The sequence below is a fragment of the Mustela putorius genome, unplaced genomic scaffold (assembly GCF_011764305.1).
Source record: "Mustela putorius furo isolate JIRA1106 unplaced genomic scaffold, ASM1176430v1.1 tig00000873_pilon_pilon_pilon, whole genome shotgun sequence".
Classification (NCBI taxonomy): Eukaryota; Metazoa; Chordata; class Mammalia; order Carnivora; family Mustelidae; genus Mustela; species Mustela putorius.
Window position 1 is genome coordinate 6,528,834 of NW_025421504.1, and position 24,156 is coordinate 6,552,989.

Below are 24,156 nucleotides of genomic sequence, written 5' to 3' on the forward strand. Positions count from 1 at the left end.
AAAATAGATGTAGCTAATGATTCAGCAACTCCACTTCTGGGTATATATCTAGAAGAATTAAAATCAGGCTTTCAAAGAGACATTTACACACCATGTTCATGGCAACATATTCACAGTAGCTAAAACACAAAAACCAAATAGTGTTCATCGGTGGATGAAAGCATGCGCATAGTGAGATAGATCCTCGAAATGGAATACTATTCAGACTTCAAAAGGGAAGAGTGTTCTTTAATATAGGATCGTAGGCACGTAGCAGGCATGGCTTAAATAATTTTTTTCTTCTCTCTGAAGGTTATTTTAAACTGTATTGATATCTCTCTTTTTTTTGATATCTCTTAATATTAAAAATAAAGTTTATCTAAGAGTCCAGAGCAACGTGCCACTGGTTCTGGAACCATGGGCAAGTCTCTGCTCTCTGGGCCACAGGGTCCTTGTCCATGACACAAGGGAGACTCCATCTTCAGGGTCTTTGTATTCTGATCCCTCCTCCAGTTCTCCCCATGCCGCAGTGATTCCAGACATGTCCATGGAGCTGTAATTTATAAACTTTGTAGGTACCCTCCTATGAGGGTCAAGTCTTTTCCTGGAGCCACATGGGACTGAGCTTCTGCCCTCCACACACTGCTGGAAGGAAGCAGGGAAGAGAGGAAGGGTGTGACAAGAGCCTGTGGGATGGAGGGTTCCCTACAGGTCCCCACTGGAATCCCACTCCCACTCATCCTAAACAAAGCCAACCAAGCTGATGGCACCCAGCTGCCTTATTGGTGACCGTTGAGGGGAGCAGCCTGAGGCAGACATCAGTGAGGGCTGAGGGCCCGGGCCCTGGTATTCTGTGGCCCACAGAGACCTCCACATGATGGGGCTGGTGACACAGGATTATGTCTTCTTAATCACACTGTACTGTGTCTCCTCATCCCGGGTCCTCTGGGAGCGAATGCTGTTGGCCTCAGAACCCCCACTCTGGAAGTCAAATATCACAGTCGAGTAGTAAGGTTCTTCCCTGGGAGCCTTCTGCAGAGAGAGAGACGGGTAGCTCAGAGAGAGAAGCATGGGCCCCCAGCTCAGGATGGAGACAGGGGATACCCAAGGGGGAGGGGACTTATGGCAGGGGGCCTTCATTGGGGAGGGGGGTCCGGACTTCTTCACTGTCCTGTCCACACCCCTGCTTCACCCCATCTGTGAAAACACAGCACAAAGTCCCAGGCATCAGACCCAGATGTGGACATGGGGCTTGGCGGGGCGGGGGTGGAGGGCTGCCTGGGATCTACTTTGAGATCATTAATCCCCAAGTTAGAAAAACAAGGAACTCTTGTTTTCCCCGAACTCTTTCACTAGCAGGTGGGTCTTGACCCTGGGGTTGCGGGGTGGGGGGATCTCTTCCATGTTTCATTTTACAGTCTATGTGCCTAAGGGTTGACTGACGGTCGGGGCGGGGGGGGGTCATTGATTCAAAACCTGAAAAGCAGAGTTGATACCAAAGAGATGATGGTACCCCAAACAGCAGGAAATCTCAGGCTTGCATATCGGTGTGTGGTACACAGTAGGTGCTTAATAAATGCTATGCTTTACTGACTATTGACTATCACTGACCTCCCCGAAAGCCCCTTCCTCTCCCAGCTACAATGACACCAAGCTCTGGCTGAATCGACACTTGCCCTGCATTGTGTGTGGCCCTGTGCTGGAGAGATCACCAAGCCAGCCCCTCTCATTCCCCTCTCCGCCTGCTGCCACCCCCCAGAATGGTACCCCTAGCGGAGTCCAGGAACCCCGTGTGGGAACCAGGCCCTGACACTCACCACTGTGCTGTATTCCACCTCTGGCTGCCTCGGGTGCATGGGCTCTTCCCGAAGGGGCCACGTCTGCAGCTCCAGATTCGCATAGTGGGGTTCCCCTTGCTGAAATGGGGGGGTTTTGTGGGTTTCCACGGAGCCCCTCCATGGTCCAGCCCAGAGGGGTCTCTGTTCCTGCCTGTGTGCAGATATCTCCCCCTTCCCTCGATGCCCTGGATGCCCCAGCCTTCCTACCCCAGCCCCTACTCCGGTCATCTCCGGCAGTATTGGAATGCCCCCCAGGTCAGCATCAAAGGACCCTCCCCCATTCCACTTTGTATGGGGGCTGGGAGTGGGGACAGATTGGCCAGGGTTCAAGACAAGACCCAGTGACCAGATCTCCCAGGGATCACTCTCCCTGCTCTGGGCGAGCACCCCACTCCATCCCCTGATGATGCATTCAGACCTCCAGGGGCCAGTGGGATTGCTCACGCCCCCAACCTCCTCTGTTCTCCCCGCCAGCCACTCCTGTACACCCCCAGCCTGTCTTACCTGACTGGGGGACCGCAGTTGCTTTGGATTCTCGCCAGCTAAAGAGACAGGAGAAGCGTTAGAAGTTTGAATCCCAGAACGAAGCAGGAATGGGGCTCCCTAAAATCCCGTTCCCTAGAAAATCTGGCCCTAGGGACTTGCTGCTTCCGATCTGCCACAGGGTAGGAGTTCAAGGCTTTGCCGAGAGGGTGAATTTGTGAAGAAGAAAAAGGAGAATGGAAGGCGTGAAGAATGGAGCCAGCAGGAAGGCGCTCTGGCTTGGGAAGAGTGGCCAAACCAAAGCTAGTTCTCGAAACAGCCACTCAAAGATGGTTCCACCGCAGAAGAAGACAGGAAAAGGGACACCCCTTCAGGAGGACCCGTTGTCAGGATGAAATGGCCCTGGAGATCTCTTTCACCAAAACGTGAATATACTTAACATCCCCGAACTGGGAACTTGAGCATGAAGGTGGCTCGGGGCACACGACCTCGGGCTCCTGGGGCCCACAACGTTGCTCTGCAGGAATCCTGCCTGGGAGTCAGGCTCTGTGCGCCCCTGGCCTTGCCCCCTGGAGCCCCAAGGAGCAGGTTGGGTCCTCCCAGGGGATGCACACGTGGCCGGGAATGCCTTTGGTGTAGCTGCAGGGACATCGTCGGGGAAGGAATGTGACCGGGAGCCCGCTGGAACACCGAAGGTGGAGTTCTGTCTAACCCGGTCGCAGCGGTGTCACCCAGAGCCCGGCACAGGGCCTGGTGTCACAGCGGGTGCTCGGGACAGTGGTGCTGGGTGTGTGAGGGAGGGAAGGAGGGCATGAGCGAGAGCGCGGCAAGCAGGCTGAGGGGAGAACCGTCAGCAGGTGTGACGGAGCAGGCATCAGGCTCTGGGACAGGGGAGGGGGCGGGGAGGGGACAGGAGCTGAGACTGGCAGGGATGGGATGGGAGAGTCAGGATATTTGAACAGAAGGCTTTTCTCCTGTTACAGAGGATCAGTGAAGCAAGGTGTAATCCCCCCCACCCACAAACACACTGTCCAACTCTGCAGTAAGAGACTTCTAGAACATTCTAGGGCAGGGAAAATGATACAATAGGTTAAGTGCAAAAAAAAAAAAAAAGGTTTAAAAGAGGGATTATGGTATGAAGCAAACCGTAAGTGAGAAATCATATCTACATAAATAAGCACTGAAAACAGCAGCTGGGAGTTGAGGGGGGCCTGGGTGGCTCAGTCGCTTGCGTGTCTGACCCTAGATTTTGGCTCAGGTCCTGGTCTCAGGGTTGTGGGGTCGAGCCCCACCAAGGGCTCAACAGGGAGTCACTTGAGGACTCTCTCCCTCTCCCTCTGCCCCTCCCCCGACACATGCCTGAGCACATGCTCTCTCTCGCTCTCAAGTTAATTAATTCAATTTACTTTTAAAAAGAGAGAAAAGCAGCTAGAAGGACACACCTCAAATGTCTGTGGTTAGCTCTCTCTCTGAGTGTTGGGAGTTTTCTTTCTTATTTATTATGGGGAATTTATTTCCTTCTTTGTGCTTTTACTTATCTTTTGAATGTTCTAGAACCATCTCGTATCCCCCCCCCCTTTTTTTTTAGAAGGGAGGCTCTCTAGGTGAAAGGGCAGAGAGGTCTGTAGCAATTGGGGCTGGGAAAATCCCCCGCACCCTGGGGAGGCCCACATCACATGGGCCCAATGAAGGGAAGGGCCCTCAAAAGTGATATGAGAGAAGCAGATGGGGAAGAGGAAGTGGTTTTCCTTCCCTATGTCAGGCACACACATGCTGGGCTGACTTCTCTTCTGAAGGCCTGACCCCCACCGTGGGGAGGGGTAGTGGGAGTCCAGGAGGTAAGAGCTCAGGGTGGCCGTGCACCAGCTTCCAGAACACTGCCTCCTCCCCTAAGGCTGGACATAGATCCCCCTGAGAACCGGCTGCTAGAGTCAGAAAGTTCTAGAACAAGAAGGAAATGTAAGGTTCCACATTCCAATGCAGGCAGAAATCTGAGCTCCTTTGGGTGACAGCTGGATCTCCAGCCAGCAACAAGAAGGTCCCATCTATTTTATTTATTTATTTGACAGAGATACACAGCGAGAGAGAGAGAGCACAGGCAGGGGGAACGGCAGGCAGAGGGAGAAGCAGGCTCCCCGCCGAGCAGGGAGCCCGATGTGGGGCTCGATCCCAAGACCTCAGGATCATGACCTGAGCCGAAGGCAGATGGTTAACAACTGAGCCACCCAGACGCCCCTCTGTTCTCTCTTTTTATTTGAGCCCAGAGGAGAGCAAGTAGACCCCAGGATGTCCACAGCATCTGGGGTGCCCTTGTGGTGGGAGATATTTAACAATACGTTAATTTAACAAATATGACCGTGTGCCTTCTCGGGTTCCTCCCTGGTCTTGAAGAGTAGCCCACGCTGGCAGGGAGACAGGCAAGGAAGCAGGTGGGGACAATCAGCAGGGAAACGGGCCCAATGGTGTGTGCAGAGGGGTGCAGCCAGGAAGGGCCCCCCAGTTGCTTTGTGAGGGGCAGGAGAAAGAGCCAGAGGGAAAGAAGTCCAAGGGCCCTGAAGCCCACCAGGAAAGAGCCAGTGAGAGAAGGCAGAGCAGGCACCCCAGGGGCCCAGAGCAAACGCAGAAGGGAAGACTGAAGGTATAGCTCCCCTAGGTCCTAGGAGGTTGGGAGCAGCAGCTGTCCTGAGTATGACAATGGGCGGGGGTGGGTGGGACTGTCAGTGGAGAGACCTGAACTTTTGAGGGTGTGGGAGGTCATGAAAGGGCTTTATTTTTGCTTTTTTAAAGATTTTATTTTATTTGACAGAGAGAGAGAGATCACAGGTAGGCAGAGAGGCAGACAGAGAGAGAGGGGGAAGCAGGTTCCCTGCTGAGCAGAGAACCTGATGTGGGCTCGATCCCAGGACCCTGAGACCACGACCCAAGCCAAAGGCAGAGGCTTAGCCCACTGAGCCACCAAGGCGCCCCCATGGAAGGGTGTTAAACAGAAGAAGGTGATGGTTTTACAGACTCCCTTCTAGGGACCCCCCCTCCCACATAGCGGAGATGCCCCCTCTGGGGTCTGGCCTTGAGGGCCAGCCAGGATGTGTGGATTGAGGGTACGTGTGTGATGCCCATTCTGGGGAACTAGGACATAGAGCCTCGAAAACGAGAGGGTGTGCCGGCCCACTCCCCAGTTGGCTGGGGACTGACTCACATTTGAGCCGTCTGCGAACCATCCTCCAGGCCAGCAGCGAGCTGCCCCCCAGCAGAAGCAGCAGAAGTGCCAACAAGGAGAGGAGAACTTGGAGCCTAGAGGGGGACACAGGGCAGTGTTGAGCAGGTGGGAGCTTGCCGTGCCCCCCTCATTTGCAATAGATGATAAGATCACATTTCAAAAAAAGAGAGTGTATAGTCTCCTTTCTACACACATGCAGTATACTTAAGAACCTTCCAGAGGCTCTTTCCCAGATATAAGAAAATAGAAATGTACATTATTTTCCTTCTTCATTCACACAAAGGAGGCATAAGCCAGCACTGTATTTGTACTTGGCAGTACATGGGGGACATCTCTCCATATATCCGTGCATAAAGACGACCCCCACTCTTTTTCACAGCTGCATACTATTCCATGGCGTGTATACTACTCCAGACCATCATTTATTTAATTCTTCCCTCTTACTTGGCATTTCTCCCAGTCTCCTGCAACTGCAAACATGATTCCAAAAATCCATCTTGTACTTCTGCCATTTCTTTCTTTCTTTTTCTTTTTTCAGGATTTATTTATTTATTTAGAGAGAGCAAGAGACTCTCAGGCAGACTTTGCTGAGCGTGGGGCTGGACACAGAGCTCAATCCCACAACTCCGAGATCACGACCTGAACCTGAATCAAGAGTCGGATGCTTCTCCGACTGAGCAACCCAGGCGCCCGGTAGCTCTGCCCTTTCTATGGCAGATGCCGTGAACAAGCCGCAGCAGATGGGAAGCTGACGTTGGGTCCCTCACGTTACCAGACCCCTCTTTTATGTCTAGTTTGCATTCACGATGTTCTAGTCTTTCCCTCAAAGATGCACCTCGGCCCCCACACTCCAGATTGCACAGGATCCAAGCTGCACAAAGCCTAGCTCGGCCCTGTGTGTGTATCTGCAGTCAGTTCTGGAAGTGATGTGTTCAGGGCTTGCATTTCACCTTGCCTGATGTCAAGACTGTCCCTCGGGTTGACAGGAGGCCCGTGGGAGGGATTCAGGGGGTCATATAATAAGGAATCTGAATGAGGGTGCCTGGGGGGCTGTCGGTAGAGCACGAGATTCTTGACAGCAGGGTCATGTGTTTGAGCCCCCACGTTGGTGTAGAAATGATTTTTAAAAAAGAAAAAAATCTGGATGGACTTTGCCCCTGGATCCTGGAAGGAAGGCTCTAAATCCTTGGGATTTCCCTAAGAGTGTGCGTGCCTTTGCTATTGGGTCCCTTGGATCAGACTTGAGTTCATGCTAAGAGATGAAGTCAGGGTTGGGGCTGGTCATCAGAAGGCCTAACCCCATGATTATACAGACTTGGGGCTCTGAGTCAGCCTGAAATTCAGCGAGCAGAGCGGGGCTGGAATTGAGATCAATCACGTGGCCAATGACTCAACCAATCACGCCTATGTAAAGGAACCCCTTGAAGAGTTGTGGGCAGCAAAGCTTGGAGGAGCTGCCTGGTTGGTGAGCAAATCGATGTCCCAGGAGGGCGACGTGCCCCAGTTCCCCTGGGAGTCATCAGGGAAGCTCTGGGCTCAGGACCGACCTCGCCCTGTGTGCCTCTTCTTTGGCAGGTCCCGGCCTTTATTTTTTATGATAAAACCATATTTGTAAGTATAGCACTTTCTTGGATTCTCTAAGCTATCTAGCTAATCATCAAACCAAAGGGGGTCATGGGAACCCCCAAATTTATAACCAGTTAACCAGAAACCTGATGGCCTGGGGATCCCCAAAGTGCTCTGGCCTCCAAAGTCAGGCAGTCTCATGGGGCTGAGCCACCCCCCCCCCCGGCTGCTGGGTCTGTGCAAACTCCAGGGGTCAGTGCCAGAGCTGAATCCCAGGAAACTACGTGGTGGGGGTATAAGGAGTCCGAAAACCTCAGAAATGGTTTACATCTGCGTGTGTTTTCCTGGAGAGAGTCTATAAATGTGGGATTCTCATGACCCCAAAAGGTCAAGAATCGCAAGTTTGGAAGAAAAAATTCAAGATTCTGGGTCACCTGGGCTGAAGCCCAGCCTGCCTCTCATAGCTATGTGACCCTGCGAATCGCTTAACCTCTCTAAGCACCGCCACCCACCCCCCCACACACACACTGTCTGCTCCTCGGGACCACGGAGCTGTGCTGACACAGGGCTCTAGTGGGATGAGAACCGACACACAGGCAAGTAGCAGGTGCCTGGTAGGATCGTCAGCCCTCGCTGGATTTCCTCTTTCCAGCCCCGCCGTGGCCTCTCCCTGGCCTGGAGCAATCCCTGAGGGGAGAGCCCACCTCCGGGACAGGGGACAGGGGTCCGGGCACCTTACCCCGGGCCTTGGCTCGGCAGGAACTCCTCCTGGCTGCTTGCACTGCAGGTGGCTCCCACGGTGGTCCGGGCCCCGGAGGAGGGCGGGGACGGCGTGGTCGTAATTTTAGCTGTGGTTGTTGACACTTGGGTTACAATGATGCTGACACGTGGGGCAGGCATTGTTGCTGGTGTGGAAACACAAATCAGACCCAGGATAGCTCTCTCGGACTCTCCCTCTGCTTGCCAAGGCCTTTTTGGTTTGATTTCACACAAAATGCTCACTCGGGCTGGAAGCAGGACGGACGACCCCAGGAGCCAAAGTCTCCCCAGGGCTCTCCTGAGCCAAGTGAGCATTTCCAAACGGGACACGGGCCCTGCTCGCTCCCAGTAGTCCTGATTCCATCCTGAGAAGGAGGGTCATGACTTCGGGAGAGCCCCAGGTCATCCCTGCACTCGAGCCTTGTCCCCGTCCTGTCATAGCCACGGGCCGTCTGCCTGAGACCTCTGTGTAACCTGCAAATCTGACCCGACTGGAGCTCCTGCTGCTTCCAGCACCTTCTCCGCTGGGCGGGCACCTGCCTCTCCGCTCGGCTCCCACCTTCCCACAGCGCGGCTCTCTGGGTCAGCAGGGCTGGCACCAGCGCTCCCCCTCTCTCCTTTGTACACCTTGCCTTCTAGAGACTGAGCAGAGGAGCCGACTCCTCCAGGAAGCCTCCCTGACTCTCTTTCTCTCTATTACTACCTGTCCTACACACACGTGTGCATGTGTGTGTGCGTGTACACACACACACACACGCGCACACACACACACACACACACACACATGCTCATAGTTTGCTCCAAGGCTCTGACCTGATTCCTGCCTCAGCCATTCCAACCTGAGACCCTTCAGGCAGCCCTGGTGCTGGTGCTGGCGCTGGGGGAGGGGTGCGCACAGCTCACCTGGGTCCACAGACACCAAAACTGGGAAGGTGCGGTCACGAAAATACCCTTGGAGAACTGATGTATCAATCCCACACTTGTATGTCCCAGCATCATCCTCTGTGAGGTTCTCCAAGGTCACTGTGAAGGTGAGGTTTGCAGGATGGTCCCTGATGGACACACGGCCCTTCCTCACTTCTCTGTCTGCCCCTTTGGTTTTTACCGAACTCCACACACATGGGCTCTTGCACCAGTACTTGTCATTCTCTCTGAATTCCTCCTTGTACTGACACTGCACGCTCACGGATCCCCCCACGGTGCTCATCACGGAGGTGGGGCCACGCAGAGACCAACAACCTGGAAAACACAGCCGAGGGTGACCCTTCACCAGAGAGGCCTGGGTTAGGGCACCCCTGGAGTCACCCCCCAAAGTTGCCCCATCTCACATTGGTCACCCCTCTTCTTCTTTTCTGTCATGCTCAAAGTCTGTGTGTGTGTGTGTGTGTGTGTGTGTGTGTGTATCACAGCAGCCCCTTCCTCCACACTCCAGCCTCCTCTCTGGCTGCTCAGGGTCATGAAATCTTATCCCAGCAAACCCCAGCTGAACAAGTGAATCCTCCAAATCAGGAAGTCAGGAGAGGAACACACACATATACTCCCTACCCAGGAGGAAAGAAAGAGTAAGGTCAGTGTAGAAATTAGTGAATTAAGAAACAGAAGAACAGTAGAATGAACGTATACATTGGAAAACTGATGTTTCATATGGGAGAGACAAACATGCTGAGAGTAGCCAAATCAAGAAAACACAGGAGAGACACACACACAACTCATAAGAAAAATAGCCAGGGTTATTTGTAAGCCTCTACCACTAAGTCTGTAAACCTATATGAAACTGATAATTTTCTATATTTAGAAAAATATACATTACTGATATTGGCCCAGAATATTTATCTTTTTAATGCAGACCTGTGAAGATGGGTGTTAGCAAGGAGACTTTTCCTGGCGATAAGTCTGTAAGGTGCCATGTATATCAAACTATCACACTGGGGCACCTGCGTGGCTCAGTGGGTTAAAGCCTCTGCCTTTGGATCAGGTCATGATCTCAGGGTCCTGGGATCGAGGCCCACATCGGGCTCTCTGCTCAGCGGGGAGCCTGCTTCTCCGTCTCTCTCTGCCTGCCTCTCTGCCTACTTGTGAGCTCTCTCTCTCTTTGTCAAAAAATAAATAAAATCTTTAAAAAAAAAACAAAAAAAAATCACATTGTACATGATAAATATGCAGAATTTATATTTGGTACTTAAAACTCAATAAAGCTTGGAGAAAATGGAAAAAAAAAAAAGTTCTTTGTCTTCCCCCAAACCAAAAAAAAAAGGAAAACCCAGACAGTTTTGTAAATTAGTTCTCTCAAACCTTCAAGGAACAAACAGTTCCAATTGCACTTACACATTTGTAGAGAATGCAGAAGCGGGAAAACCTCCCTAATTCCTTTCATGAAGGTAGCATGATACACTGAGAAAAAATCTGGCTCAAATTTCTTAATATAATTCACTGTCTTAATAGTCCAAAGAAGAAAAAATAATCATCTTCACAGATCATGAAAAAGCTTCCTACACCCATTGCTACCGTTTGTTAAGAGACACAAGTGGACGCCTTCTTCAGGCTTCATGGGAACCACTGGGCAGCTGCCCTCCGCAGGGACAAGGCAGAGATGGTTCCTGCCACCTCCGTCCTGGGTATCATTCGGCCGCACGAGCCTGTGGCCGATGAGAGAAACAAACAAGACAAATGGATATCCAGAAGGAACCACAAACGCCCACTGCAGACAGATCCCATGAAACACAAGGACACCCCAGAGGGTAAGGGACAGACTAGCCGTGCTGGGGTGACCGCTTCCAAATTACTATACAAAAGGAAGAGCGTTCCCATGGACAACGAGTTAGCAGATAGAGTTAGAGAAAACATACCATTTATCATCGAAACAACCAAAATGATTTGAGTATCCCGGGGATTGACCTGACGAGGTTGTGCCCGCCTGTGAGCGGCGAGCTCCTGAGGGACACAGATGTCAGATCCCCAGAAGCAGGGAGCCCTCTGCTCCCTGGAGAAGCTCCCCTCCGTCCCCTCCCCACAGCTTCTCTGCCCTCCCCTTCGTCCCCACCGCCTTCCCCTCTGCTCTGTCCCCATCTCCCTGCCATGGGAAAGCCAGATCCCTCGAGCTACCCTGGCTACACGCCTCCGTGTCCCTGACACCGTGGGCTGCCCCTGCCAGTCCCCAGCCCTCCCACCCCCTGCACCAGACACACCCCCTCCCCATGGCGGGCTCAGCGGCCACTCTCCCACCCACGCTGCTGTCACCTGCTCTCGCCTCCTTCTCCTGTAATAATTCACCCAAAACTGCCCACAAAGCCCCTCTGGGCACCCCGCGGTGGCTCAGGGAAGGTGAGGCGGATGGCCAGAGCCGCGTCTGGCCCCTCCAGGGTGCAGTCCTTCCATCTGTCCAGGTCCGTGCTGGACAGACTGCACCCTGCTCCGAGGTCGGACCTGCCGCTGCCTCCCCAGCAGCCCTGCTCCCCAAGCCCCCCTCCCCGGGGCAGGCTCAGTCTGGGCAGCCCCTTACCTGGGACCCAGAGAAGCAGCAGAGCCCAGGACAGCCACGGGACCCGGCCCCGCCGGCTCATCTCTCTGGCACAGAAGTCACCTGCAGCACTGCCAGGCGTCTTCAGGCCCCTTGGAGGAGGAGGGTCTAGTCTTCAAGCCTCCCACTTCTGCTTTTCCTTGTCCCTGCAGCTTCCTGGTTTAGTACCTTTAGGCTCTGCTCCTAGAGCTGTCAGAAAATGAAGGACACCGCGGGAACGAAGCCTCCATGGACGATGGTAAGCTGAGACCCCCCAGGACCCACGCACCCTCCTACCCATCCCACCTGTGTCCCAGATGCCACACGCACTTCCAGTGCCAGGACCCCCGCTCCCCTACAGGGCCGCAGGCCTGTGCCCTGCCCCCCTCCATCACACCCCAAGACCACAAGGCCTGGTTTCCTTCCTCTGGGCCCAGTAATTCCTCTGGTTTCCTTGTGGTCAGGGTGAGCACCCAGTGGGGCGGAGCCAGAGCCAGCGTCCTTCTCCAGCCCTGGGGGCACCCACAGTGAGGCCACCCCAGGGAGCTCCCCTTCTAGTAGCTCCCAGCTCAAGAACCAGACCTCCTAAGCTGGCATGGTGACTTCAGAGTCCCTGAATGTTTCTTACTCTTGGAAACGTGTCCTCAGGCTGTGACCTTCCTTCCTCTGCAGCCCCTAGTGGTCCCAGCTCAGGGTTGGGCACAGAGTGGGGACTTAGCAAGCTTACAAGGACCCCCGTGCCCTGATCCACCGAGAGTTCAGATTCTAAATATGCACACACACACACACACACACACACACACACACGCATGCACATCTCCCGTGACAAGTGCTCAGCTTGCACAGAACAGCCACATGAGCAGAGGAAACCAACCCTAACGTGTGACATGTCATCTGGGTGCTTGTGGTTACCCCAAGTGTTGCCTGGAGGGAGCCCTGCACTAGCTCTGAAGTCCCAAGAATGTCCTTTCCCCGCTTCTTAAAGGATTTTCACTTTCCTCCTCCATTCTGGCCACAGAAGCACCTTCCCTGGGAAGGCGCAAGGGAACCCAGAAGACTTGCCCATTCTCCTCTGGAAGATTCCAAGCACAGAGTTAGGTAGGCATTGGAAGAATTTCTAAGACAGTACAGTCATCGTTTAATCAAAGCTCACAGAGATCCAAGATCAAGATCTTGAGTGGAACAGGAGACTGTGGGAGAGGGGTCATACTTGGTGGTTTGCTTGGTCTAGTAATTATAAAGTTTCCCCAGAAGTGCATATTTTCCAGTTCAACCACCCAAAGGCACTGCTGTGGTCTTGAATGTCAAGGTTTAAAGGGGGACGCACCAGACTGAGAAGCAGGAGGCTAGGATCTCCTGTGGCTTGTCCACTTGGCACTGGCACAACCGTGGGTAAATTCTGTGGCTCCTTCAAGGTGTCAACAATCACAGCCAATCTGGGGAAATAAACAGTATAATAATCATAAAAATACTCAAAGGTGAGGTAACAATGTCACCTGGAAATACATCTTTACTCTAAAGAAAGGCACCTGGTTGGCTCAGTGAGTGAAGAGTCTGACTCTTGATCTGGGCTCAGATCTCAGGGTTGTGAGTTTAAGCCCCACACTGGGCTCCATGCTGGGTGTGAAGCCTAATTAATAAATATAAAAAATAAGTAACAAACAAAATAAATTTTTTTAAAGATTTTATTTATTTATTTGACAGACAGAGATCACAAGTAGGCAGAGAAGCAGGCAGAAAGAGAGGAAGGGAAGCAGGCTCCTGGCCAAGCAGAGAGCCCGACGTGGGACTGGATCCCAGGACCCTGGGATCATGACCTGAGCCGAAGGCAGAGGCTTTAACCCACTGAGCCACCCAGGTGCCCCCCAAATTTTTTAAAATTAAAAAAAAAGAAAGCAAAACAATAGGAAAATAAGATTCGATAGGGAGTGTGGGCTTCACAAGTAACCTGTTGGGGGAGGTTTCTCTTAGGAACCCAAGGAAACACCTGGACTCCTGGAGGGGGAAGGGCAGGGGACTTGATCCTGGTGGCCCCATCCTGTCCACAAACACCGAGGAAGAAACGAAATGAGACAAATTTTCCTGTGATGGGACATCTGAGTGGCACAGTCGGTTAAGCATCCGACCTCAGGTCATGACCTCAGGATCTCGAGATCGAGCCCTGCGCCGGGTTCCGTGCTCTGCATGGAGTCATCTTGAGACTCTCTCTCCCTGTCCCTCTGCCCTACCACCTGCTCTCTCTCTCTCTCTCTCTAAAATAAACAAGTAAATTTTTTTTTTAGTTGCCCCATGCTGTCAGAAGGTTAGGGAAGTGACACTTTCTCCCTATTCCGTAACAACTACTAGTGGGCATGATTTAGGGGAAGACGAAGCCTGAGAACCATAGGCCTAGGGATCATCGGGTTCGGAGCTCCTTCCCAGGGTGGACACACGTGCTCGGAGGCCAGCTGGGACAGGGGTGGACAGTGCTGCATGGGGGCTCCCTGGGTAGACCCAGTCATAGCAGCAGGCGCTGCCTGGAGTCCTGAGAACGGTAGGCGCCTCAGAAAAGATCGGGGCGGGGGGTAGCTGTGGGGCCATTCAGCAGAACTTCCCTTTCCAAGGTGGCACAATCTCAGCTGCCCTCTCTCCTGGGCAGTCGATGGCTCCCCATCACTCTGCCTTTTCCTTTCTAGAGATCTAGGCCCCTCCGCCACTGTGGGGGTCCCTCAGGTGTGGCCAAAAGCCAAGAGGCCGGGCACTGAGGGCTGACCGGCAGGAAGTGGCCGCATGACCGGCTGGCCGGGGAGGGTTGCTGACCGTTGGGCGAGTCCGTAATGAAGCAGGAGGGGGGAACCAGCACCTGCGCCAGATGCTTTGTTTCCAGGGGGCTGATACCTTCGGGATCTCTGGAGGTAAAAAGGATAACCGGGAATGAGAAGCTGGGAAGGAGGACAGAGCCCCGGAAGTGTCTGGTTTCCCCGTCTGGCCCAGCCTGCCTCTCCGCTGGACTCCCCGGGACTGCCCGCATGCCACCCACCTGCCCATGTCAAGGAACCAGACCTTCTAGGGGCCCAGGCAAGCATGACCAACCCACATTCCAGTGCATTGCATAGTCCCAGGGACACAGTCTACAACCAGCGGGGTCATGGTCTATAACACACTCTCCAGCTTGGCCCCGGGCATGCTGTGTTCTAGACTGAGATGACACTGTGGGTGAGCAGATGGGGCAGGACCGGCCAGAGGCCTGGGAGCACTCTCTGTCCTCCAGAGGGCTCCCGAGGCTTCCTGTGCACACAGCCGCAGCTCCATGCAGGCCCTGCCCCCCTCACAGGCGTCCGCACCCCAGAGAGAGGACCGGGACAGAGACCTGATCTCATGGGGGCCTGTGGAGCTCAGCAGGGGCCTCCACCGGGGGTCTGCTCCAGGGTCTACGTGGAGGGGTAGCCCTGAGGGGCAGCCCTGGGAGGCTCCTCCGAGTCCCAGTCACAGTAGCAAGAAGGGCATCCGTGACTCTTCAAGGTCATTCCTTCCCTTTCAGCCTCCTCCACGACCCCCTCCTCACTCACTCAGGGCTGCACTCCAGCCATCCCCTCAGAAGACATGCCTGCCTCCCCCAGGCCCCTCTGAGCCCCCTCCCGTGTCCCTGTCCCCTGAAATGGGTTTCTGTGTTTTGCTCACCCACACCGGGGGGTTGCTGAGTGCCCTCCTTTTCACAGTAAGACTCCACGAAAGCAGGGACCACACAGGCCCCCGCCGCCCCAGGCTCCCATGCCCACCACACCACATGGCCCAGGGAAGGGCAACCAGAAGCGGGGATAGAGACAGAGAAGCCAGGCTGTCAACGCCTCTCTCGTCCTCTTGCCAAACTGCATCCTCAGGAGGAAGAAAGGCAATAGAACTTAAAACTGTGCAAGCATGGTAAGATCCGTCCAGCAGAGCCCTTAGGATCTGCGCTCTTACCCTAAGCTACCGCTCAGCAGAGCCGAGGTCGGAGCAGAGGCCCGCAGCCCGCACCCAGCGGGGGGCAGGGGCAGCACCCAGCACCCATGGGCTGTCCTTTCCCAACGTCCCAGGGACACACCAAGCGGCCAGACGCGCAGGGGCAGCTTCCGGCCAGTGCTGACCTCCCGAGTCTCCTGAATCACAGCTAATAACCTGGGAGGTGGGTGAGGCGAGCCAGCCCTGGAGGCCCCGTGACTGGGACGTGGGGTTCAGCACAGCAGGGAGGTCCGGCCTTTGTGGCCTGGCCCTGAGCGGCCTTCCAGCAGCAGGTGCAGCCCCAATGAGTCATCAGTGCTTCCTTCTGTGAAATGGGAGCCTGCCCCTCCCCCCGAGGGAGGCTCCCCAGGACCACAGAGACGCGAATGCACCTGCCCAGCACCTGGGCTGCTGTTTATTGAACTCACGCCCTGACCTGGGCTCGCCTCTGCCCCCACACTCAGAGAGATGAGATGACTTACTTGCAAGGACCCCACTTTCGTCCACCCTACCACGCCTCTCCAGTGAGTGACTGCTCAGGGCAGGGAGAGAGTGGGTTCTAGAAGGCAGTGGAGGGCACCAAACTGCTGTCCCAGAAGTGCGACGGGGAAGAGGATGTTGGGCAACTGCGACCGACAAATGGATGGACTTGCCCGGGAGTCTTCATTCTCCCCATCACCACCTTCTGCTTCCTTCTCCTCCCTCACCCAAGGGCCACCCCGGGCCTCTTTCTCTGTAGAATGATACCAGACGAACAGAACACAGTCCTTGTGGGCTTTCGCCCCTGTCCTGACAGGGGGTGGGGTCGAACCAGCAAATGGTCAGTTCAAACACTTCTAATATTGGCTTCAGGAAACACAGTTGGCCTTGAGCTTGACTTTGTGAGTTTGTGACACTCTGGGAATGACCCCACCTCAGGAAGGGCAGCAGCTTCCTCAAACACACACACACACACACACACACACACACACACACACACCCCACTGCTTATCTGTCCCACGACCTGCAGCAGTCTTCCCACAGACATTTCCAGAAGCTGGCAGAATGCATTTGTTTCTTTCTCTCTTTTCTTTTCTTTTCTTTCTTTCTTTTTTTTTTTTTTTTGGTAGGCAGCAAAACCAAGTTTACTGACAGTAGGAAGTTCCGGAAGAGGGAGGGGACCCGAGAGCATTGCCCAGAACATGTGTTTCAAAGCCAAGAACTTGGGCAAGCCAAGAGTTCATAGGACCTTACGGTAGGGGAGTGTTCGCTTATAGATGTGTCCATGGCTCCCTCCCTGTTCCAAGACAGCAGGTCAGGAGTATACATGCTTCCGGGGAGAAAAGGTGAAGCTAATTGTGTTGCCTCACCATGCCCAAGTCTGGTGCGTTCTTTCTATTTCTTTTGGACTTACTGTGCTTTACCCGAGATGCAGACAGGTCTGATCCACTTACATTTCCTGAGTCTTTGAATATAGTAGTAAATGAAGAGTCCAAAAGAAGATTAATGAAAATTAGAGCATTTAACAAGTCAAGGCTTTTGACATGCAAAACACACACACACACACACACACACACACACACACACAATTACAAGGTTTATAAAAGTACTAACTCATGGTGTGGGCTGGCAAGGGGACCCCGCTGCAGAGTTATGGGAAGGACCCCTTCTCTCCTTCCCAGCAGGAGAAGTCCTATAAATGCTGGGACTTTAAGAACAAACTCACTTAGGAATAATGTCAATACTAAGTTTGAAGAAAAGTTCAAAAATCGGGTTCTGGTAATGGTTGCACAATTGTGAATTTATTTATAATTAGAGAAGCACATGTATAAAATGAGTAAATTTTAGGGCATGATACCTAAATTTTTAAAAATGGGGGGGGCACCTCTGGGGCACAGTGGGTTAAGTGTCTCACGCTCGGTTTCGGCTCAGGTCATGATGTCAGAATGGTGAGATCAAGCCCTACATTGGGCTCTGCATTCAGCACAGAATCTGTTGGGGATTCTCTCTCCCTCTCCCCCTGTTCTCCACTCCACCCTCCTCTCAAATACGTAAATAAATCTTTAAGAAGCGACGTTGTGAGTGTGAGCCCAAAACCTTCTCTCCATCACCTCCCCTCATCTATCCATCTTGATTTCTGAATGTCCTTTTTAAAAAATCCTTTTAAAAAATTTTATTCAGGGGCGTCAGTGGGTTGGAGCCTGTTCGGCTCAGGTCATGATCCCGGGGTCCTGGGATCGGGCCCCGCATCGGGCTCTCTGCTCAGCGCGGAGCCTGCTTCCCCCTCTCTCTCTCTGCCTGCCTCTCTGCCTGCTTATGATCTCTCTCTGTCAAATAAATAAAAATCTTTTTAAAAAATTTTATTCATTTATTTGTCAGAGAGAGAGAGCACAAGCAGGGGGAGCAGCAGGCAGAGGGAGAAACAAGCTTCCCACTGAGCAGGGAACCAGACGCAGGAGTCGATCCCGGGACCCTGAGATCATGACCTGAGCTGAAGGAAGATACTTAACTGACTGAGCCACCCAGGCATCCCACGTCCCTCGCCTTGTGCTTGATTCCCTCCTCTGCCCCAGTCTCCCTCAGAGCCTTCCTGGCACTGACCAGATATTAATATTTCAAAGAGCTGATTCCTTCCTTCCTGCAATGTGAGAGGAACAGGGAAGGCTGTTGACAAACCAAGTACCAACATCGTTAAAAACTTCCAACAGAGGGAATGGATGTCTACCTCTCCCAGGGAGGTGAGGCATGGAGTGCAGAAGCGCAGGGACTGCTTGTCAGTAGCGCTGAAGGCAAGATCCACTGGCCTGGCCCCTCATATGCCCAGCTCACTTGTATCTAAATCCACTGCACCCTGAATTCCAGCACTTTCCAAGCTTCAACTCCTGACTGCTCCGCCTTGGTTTCCCCTCAGCCCATTCCTGCCTGTCTCTTTCAGACCTGGTTGGTCCCAGGGGGCACATGAGGGCCCCAGGGAATGGGGTGGTGGGGTGGGGAGTGAGCACAGAGTAAACAGAGTAGAGCTGAGATGAACCCAATGGCCTAACCTAGCCTTGGAGTAGGCGGGCTGTGGGGCAGTGCCAGGGAGGTCCAACAGTCCCAGACCTAATTCCCAAGGTGGCCGGAACTAGGGAACACAAATTAGGTGCGGGGCCCAGCCGGCAAGGGGCAGTGCGATCTGCAGCCAGTAGAGAAGCTGCTCTCCCTAGAACCCAAGTAAATCGGGAATGGGGCAGCTACGGGCGGTCCATGGCGCCATCTGTCGGTAGTTTCCAGAACTGCCGGCTGTGTCAGGTAACTTGGTTTCCATCTCTCAAGCCAGGAAGCAGAGAAGTTTCTGCACACATATCTAGGTGAGTGGCATTGATCCTACCCGATCCTCCAGCCAGTAGACCAGGAAGAAGGGGAAGGCTCCAGCCCCTGGGAGAGAGAATGTGGGGGCTTCAGAGAAGCAGGGGGGCCTCTATGGTGGACAAGGACCTGGGGAAGGGGGTGGGGGGAATTATGGAGAAGGGAACAGGAATGAGCCCATCTCTCCGACCAGGCTGCCCAGGAGTGGTGAGGGGCACTGGAACTCAGACTCTGGGGTCTCTAGGGCTCCTGGTTCCCAGCCAATGAGACCAGGGGACGCTCAGAAGCCTCTCCAGACGGCCAGCTCCGAGGCCCACCTGGGACTGCTCAGCTGCCTGTTAGATAGAGCGGACAGTTGCTCCACTTCTTGCTTCTGCTGGACTGTTCTAGAAGAGGGGCGGGGCTGAGGCTGCAGGTGGGGGTGGCAGAGCAGCAGCCTCACCTCTGGGATTGAGAAGGCAGAGGCGGGGAAACGCATCAACTTCCCTGCCATCTCTCCCAGCTAAACTCTCTACTGTAAGGCTCTGGGCTCAAGGGCCAAGGTCCCACCAGTGGGACCCCCTTTCTGAACGTGTGTTTTGGCCACATGGGAAGGATGAGGGCTTGCATATTCCTGAGTTTCCAGCTCTAGAACACAGGAGGCGCGGCTTTCGTGGCGGACAGCTTCAGGGGTGCACGTGTGTGTCTGTGCAGGGGGTGGAGGGGATGGAGAAGAGACAGAGTAGCACTGGGGGGTCTCCACGGATGAGGCAGAAAGGGGAGTGATCCTGATCCAGCTTTCCAGCCCCACTGACTGACTTTGTTGACATGGAAGCCTACAGGGCTCTCAATCATGGATGCTTATTAGACTCACTTGGAGAGCTCCTTAAAAAAAAATATCCGGTGCCTGAGCCACCTTTGCAACCTCCTTCCCCTTCCCCCACCCAAGTGCAGCTTGAGGTTCTGACTCAGTTGATCTGGGCGGACCCCTGGCCCACGCCCTGGGGAAGAGAGGATGCAGGAGAAAAAAGAGGTTTTAGACCCACCCTGGACGTGCCCGGGAGCAGGTGCAGGAAGCCCAGAAGTTAGCCACACACTTGACCTCAAGGAATTGCTCTTACCCCTGAATCACCAAAACTCTCTCCAGAGAGGGAGGGCGGGCATTTGTACGGGGGAACTCGACATAACAGCAAAGCCCGTGGCTGTGGGATCTGGTGTCCCAGCCCCAAGCCTTCCATGCTGACAATGATTAAGAGCAGAGACTCGGACTCACGGACTGGCTTTGAATCCCAGTCCTGCCCCCGACAAGCTGTGTGATCTTGGCTGACTTACGAACGTCTCTGAGCCTCAGCTTGTCCCCCTGGAGAATGAGGCTAATGATCGCCCCACTCCCCAGCGTCCACACCCCACAAAGGTTTGGGGTTGCTGCCGCTACTGGCTTTACCACATCACCCCCGTGCCCGAGGGGAAAGTGAAACGGGCCACAGTGTGTGCCACTTCCTTAATATCCAAGGCCAACAGAGCAGCTGTCCCCGTCCTCGCTTTTCTGCAGGACAGCACAGACTCCTTTCAATCCTTTTCCCTGTTCCTCACTATCCTAGGATAACCATGCCTTTCCAGGGAACCCTGTGCTGAATCCAGCCCCACCTGGCCTCACACTTGGATGGGCCGCCCAGAACCAGAGAGGATCAGGTTGACCGCTCTGGCCAAGACCTGAGACCTGCCAGACTTCTGAAGCCACCAGGGGGCACTCTATGCCCAGGCACGGTGTATTGGTTTATTTGACAAATAATGACCGTCTGCATTATGCCAAGCGCTGTGGACAGGAAGATAAAATTATGACAATTCTCCTTTCTGGGAGTTCACCGTTTAGTAGGAAGCACATAAACAGACAGGAAAACAAAGGGTTATCTTAAAAGGTAGAAGTGGTCCAAAGGTCAAGGCAAAAATCCCAGTGGCCGGGGTGGGAAAGGGCTTCTCCCTTTTATGGGACACAGGAAATGGTGCAGACAAGTGGCCCCAGGGTCAGGGATCCCAGTCCTGTGACCCTGCCCCGTCAGTCCCATCTGATTTCTGTTCTCCAGAATTCTGGGAGGAGGATGAACAGAGCCCCTGAAAATTCCAGAAGGATATCCAGCCCACCCTAAATGGAGGCTCAATTCTTTGGAAGTATGAGGGGACAACAGGCCTTAAGTCATTTCACTCTTCCCCTTCCTCCCACACACGCCCAGCAACCCCCACCCCCAGCAGTCCCCAAAGTGTGACAAAGTGGTTGAAACTGTCCCTGTGGGCCAGTCACCCAGCTGCTTCAACGCTCCCAAGCAGCCTACATAGGACTGTTAGGGAAGTCAGGGGTGGGGACCATAGACATCGGGGTCCCCAGCACAGGGCCCCAGGGCCTCAGACCTCCCCCATCAGGACTCTCCAGGGCTGGGAGTAGGAATCTGTCCTTTCAACAGGCTCCCTAAGACGATACCTACAATCACATTTAGGAAACTCCACCCTGCAGAATTTGGAAGGCCTGGGACTCTCCTCGTGCTTGGAGGTGGTAGATTGGTTAGGATAGATTAGGAGAGGCTAGGACAGGGGAGCCTGGGCGGCCCTGTCTTTTGGGTCTCTACTCCTGATTTCAGCTCAGGTCATGATCAGGGTCATGGGGTTGGGCTCCGTGCTCAGCAGAGAGTCTCTTTGAAATTCTCTCTCTCTCCTCTCCCTCCCCACCCCGCTTTCTTTCTCTCTCCCTCACTCTCTAAATAAATAAATATTTTTGTTTAAAAAAAAAAAAGAATAGGATAGGACAGGATAGCGCTGTGCCTTGCACTTGACAGTAAACTCAATAGATATTTATTGAATGACATGAGCCAGTGAGAAGAGCTCTCTGGTACCTGTCAGGGGGATGGAGAAAGGCAGCTCTGCAGCTTCCTCCAGACAGTCTCTCTGGATTTCCCTTGGGCTCCCAGAGTCCGGGGGCATTAGGGTGAGAGTCCCATCCAGAAAGAGGGTCTTAGAGTCCTAGCAAGGAGTTTGATGCTGCACTCACTGTGCCTGGGTGTCCTCAAGCATCAGAAGTATTTGATAAAGCATGCGAGCATGGAGGGCTAGCTAATGGTGTGGTCATGGCAGTCCAGATCCTTTCAAATGGGAACAGGGGGCGCCCAGGTGGCTCAGTCAGTCAAGCCTTCAGCTCTTGATTTCAGCTCAGGTCATGATCTCAGGGTCATGAAATAGAGCCCCACATTCTGCTGGAGATTCTCTCTCTCTCTCTCCTTCTCCTTCTGCCCCTCCCCCTGCTTGTGCTCTCTCTCTCTCAAATATTTTTTAAAAAGTAGGGAACAGCGTAGGATGGCTCAGACCATCTTTGGGTCACAGGTGAGATCATGGCAGCAACATCCTTGTCTACAGACAATCAGCCTGGCATGTGGCTTGCTCTGGGGATGCTCGGAGAACTGTGTCCTGGCAGACTGTGGACCAGGAGCTAGGAGGAGCTGGGAGACCCCAGTGATGGGGGAGGAAGCCCCAGGAGGGCAGCTGGAGGTAAAGATGTCATGGCCTCTTTAAGGATTTCAAGATTTGAAATTTGCACAAGGAGGGAGTTCCTAAAAAACAAAATAAAACAGAACAAAACAAAAACAAAAACACAACCAAAAAAAAACTAATAATCCTCAGAAAGATAAAACCCAGAACTCCCCAGTTCTTGTCAAGATTCATCCAAGAAGTCCAGCCTCTTCCCCAAGTCCCTCCTCCTGGCTGGCCAGAAGGAGGCCAGAAAACTTTCCCTGGTCACAGGACAGCTGAGGCAGGATGACCTTTTTTTTTTTTTTTTTTAAAGATTATTTATTCAGAGAGAGAGAGAGTAAGAGCGAGCAGGAGGAAGGGCAGAGGGAGAGAGAGAATCGTCAAGCAGACTCCGCACTGAGCACAGAGCCTGACACGGGGCTCGATCTCATGACCCTGCGATCATGACCTGAGCCAGAAGAAGAGTTGGATGCTTAACCGACTGAGCCACCCGGGCGCCCCAGGATGGCCATTTTAAAAGGCATTTTGTCAGCGCCTTGTCCCTGGGAATGCCAGGCTGGGGGAGCTCCCTCCCGCCCTGCAAGGCTGAACCTCCTTTAGGATCACAAGGAGCCAGAAACCGGTCAGGATGACCCGCTCCCCTTGTGCTCTCTGGTGGGAACACGACACTGTATCCGGGTGTTACCTCAGCCTCCTGTCTCCTTGGAAGACCGGATTCTCCAGCCTCTGCCGGTGGTCTCGGGCACAGAATTGGTCGGCGCAGCTCACTCCTGGGGGTGGGTGACACAGGGCGCCTCTCTGACCCGCGGTGGGCAGAGGCCCCTGCTTTTATGGCTGTCCTGGTTGAGGGGAGGGGTGGCGACTGTGGGCCCATCGTGACATCCAATCACAGGTCTCCTGCCTCATCTGGGATGCTGAGGAGGCAGTGTCTTCTCTGTTCTTTTATTGAAACACGGGAAATGAGGAGGCACACTTTCCCAACGGAGAGACTCCCGCCTCACGTTTGCTCGCCACCAGCCCTCCCTTGACCCAGATCCGTAGCCCGTATCTGGGAAGGGGTACACAGATCTCAGTGTTCTTGGCCTGTGGACAATAGATAATTCTCTCCTTCTATGAACGCCATCTGCTTCCCGGGAGGAGAGAAAGAATCTCAGCTTGGTGCCGGGGAGATCCAGCCCCCATGTGGGAGTATCTCAAGGCCCACCCAAGAGGATCAAGACGCCACATTTTTAAGACCACACTTGCGAAGGACACGGTGGGAGCGTGCAGCCTCCCCCTAGGGCCTGGGGCATCCTCAAGCTGCCTTGTTACAGCCTGCCCCGACCCGCCCACTTCCCCTCCACCTGCTCAGGACCAGCCCAGGTCTTAGGCGCTGAATTCCTTCTCCACCCCACTCACATGGTGAAGTCCTAGTATCTCAGAATGGGACATGACTTGGAGCTGGGGGTCTTTACCAGAATGATCAACTTACCCTGAGGTCATTAGGGGGTGCGTTCATCTAGTACGTCTGGTGTCCTTACAAAAAGAGGACATTTGGACACGGGGACACACATAGAGGAGAGACGTGAAGAGCGGCAGGGAGGAGACGGCGGTCTGCAAGTCCAGGAGCGAGGCCTGGACGGATCCTCCCCTCAGGGACCCGTCCCGAAAGAGCCGACCCCGCCGACCCCGCCGACCCCTTGATTTCAGACTCCCAGCCTCCAGAAGGGAGATGACAAGTTTCTGTTGTTGAAGCCCCTCGGTCTGTGCTGCGTGGTCAGATGGTCCTCACGAACCAATACCACAGGTTGCTGCTCACTGGACCCCAAGAGGAAGGGACCTCCTGAGGACCCAGAGACCCCCCTCTTGACTTCCGTGATTATGATCCAGGGAGATACTCTCTTGCAGCTCAGCCTGGCCCCCTGGCTCCACTTTGCAACATGAGACACAACCTCTCCCAGGTAAGCCCTCATTCCTCAACACAAGTACACTGTGCACGAGTGCGCGCGCGCACACACACACGCATACACACACACACACACACACACACGGGGTGG

At 53.9% G+C, this 24,156-nt stretch overlaps 1 protein-coding gene across 4 annotated transcripts; it reads right to left on the reverse strand.

Moving 5' to 3' along the window:
• Positions 1 to 207: 207 nt before the first annotated feature.
• Positions 208 to 22,930, reverse strand: LOC101675577 (CMRF35-like molecule 8). Of its 4 annotated transcripts, XM_045085973.1 has the most exons (10): positions 22,806 to 22,930; positions 12,666 to 12,774; positions 11,342 to 11,548; positions 8,746 to 9,081; positions 7,823 to 7,988; positions 5,497 to 5,591; positions 2,322 to 2,359; positions 1,797 to 1,895; positions 848 to 1,011; positions 482 to 624 (listed from the first exon to the last, which is right to left on the reverse strand). In XM_045085973.1, the coding sequence occupies exons 3-9, from the start codon at positions 11,400 to 11,402 to the stop codon at positions 877 to 879; spliced, it is 930 nt and encodes a 309-aa protein (XP_044941908.1). In that variant the 5' UTR covers positions 11,403 to 11,548; positions 12,666 to 12,774; positions 22,806 to 22,930; the 3' UTR covers positions 482 to 624; positions 848 to 876. The 4 variants fall into 4 exon arrangements, with proteins under 4 accessions (XP_044941906.1, XP_044941907.1, XP_044941905.1 ...); XM_045085971.1 differs by lacking the exons at positions 848 to 1,011; positions 22,806 to 22,930 and adding an exon at positions 14,138 to 14,156 and having other exon boundaries at positions 208 to 624; XM_045085972.1 differs by lacking the exons at positions 848 to 1,011; positions 12,666 to 12,774; positions 22,806 to 22,930 and adding an exon at positions 11,967 to 12,652 and having other exon boundaries at positions 208 to 624.
• Between the last annotated feature and the right edge of the window lie 1,226 nt (positions 22,931 to 24,156).

Bases quoted from the DNA above. Each gene is read 5' to 3' on its own strand.
- LOC101675577 (XM_045085971.1), bottom strand. From the start codon at position 11,402: ATGAGCCGGCGGGGCCGGGTCCCGTGGCTGTCCTGGGCTCTGCTGCTT. The intron at 7,989-8,745 runs GTGAGCTGTGCG...TTTCCACACCAG, and splicing joins TTTGGTGTCTGTGGACCCAG to CAACAATGCCTGCCCCACGT. The intron at 2,360-5,496 runs GTGAGTCAGTCC...CTGTCTCTTTAG, and splicing joins GGTTCGCAGACGGCTCAAAT to CTGGCGAGAATCCAAAGCAA.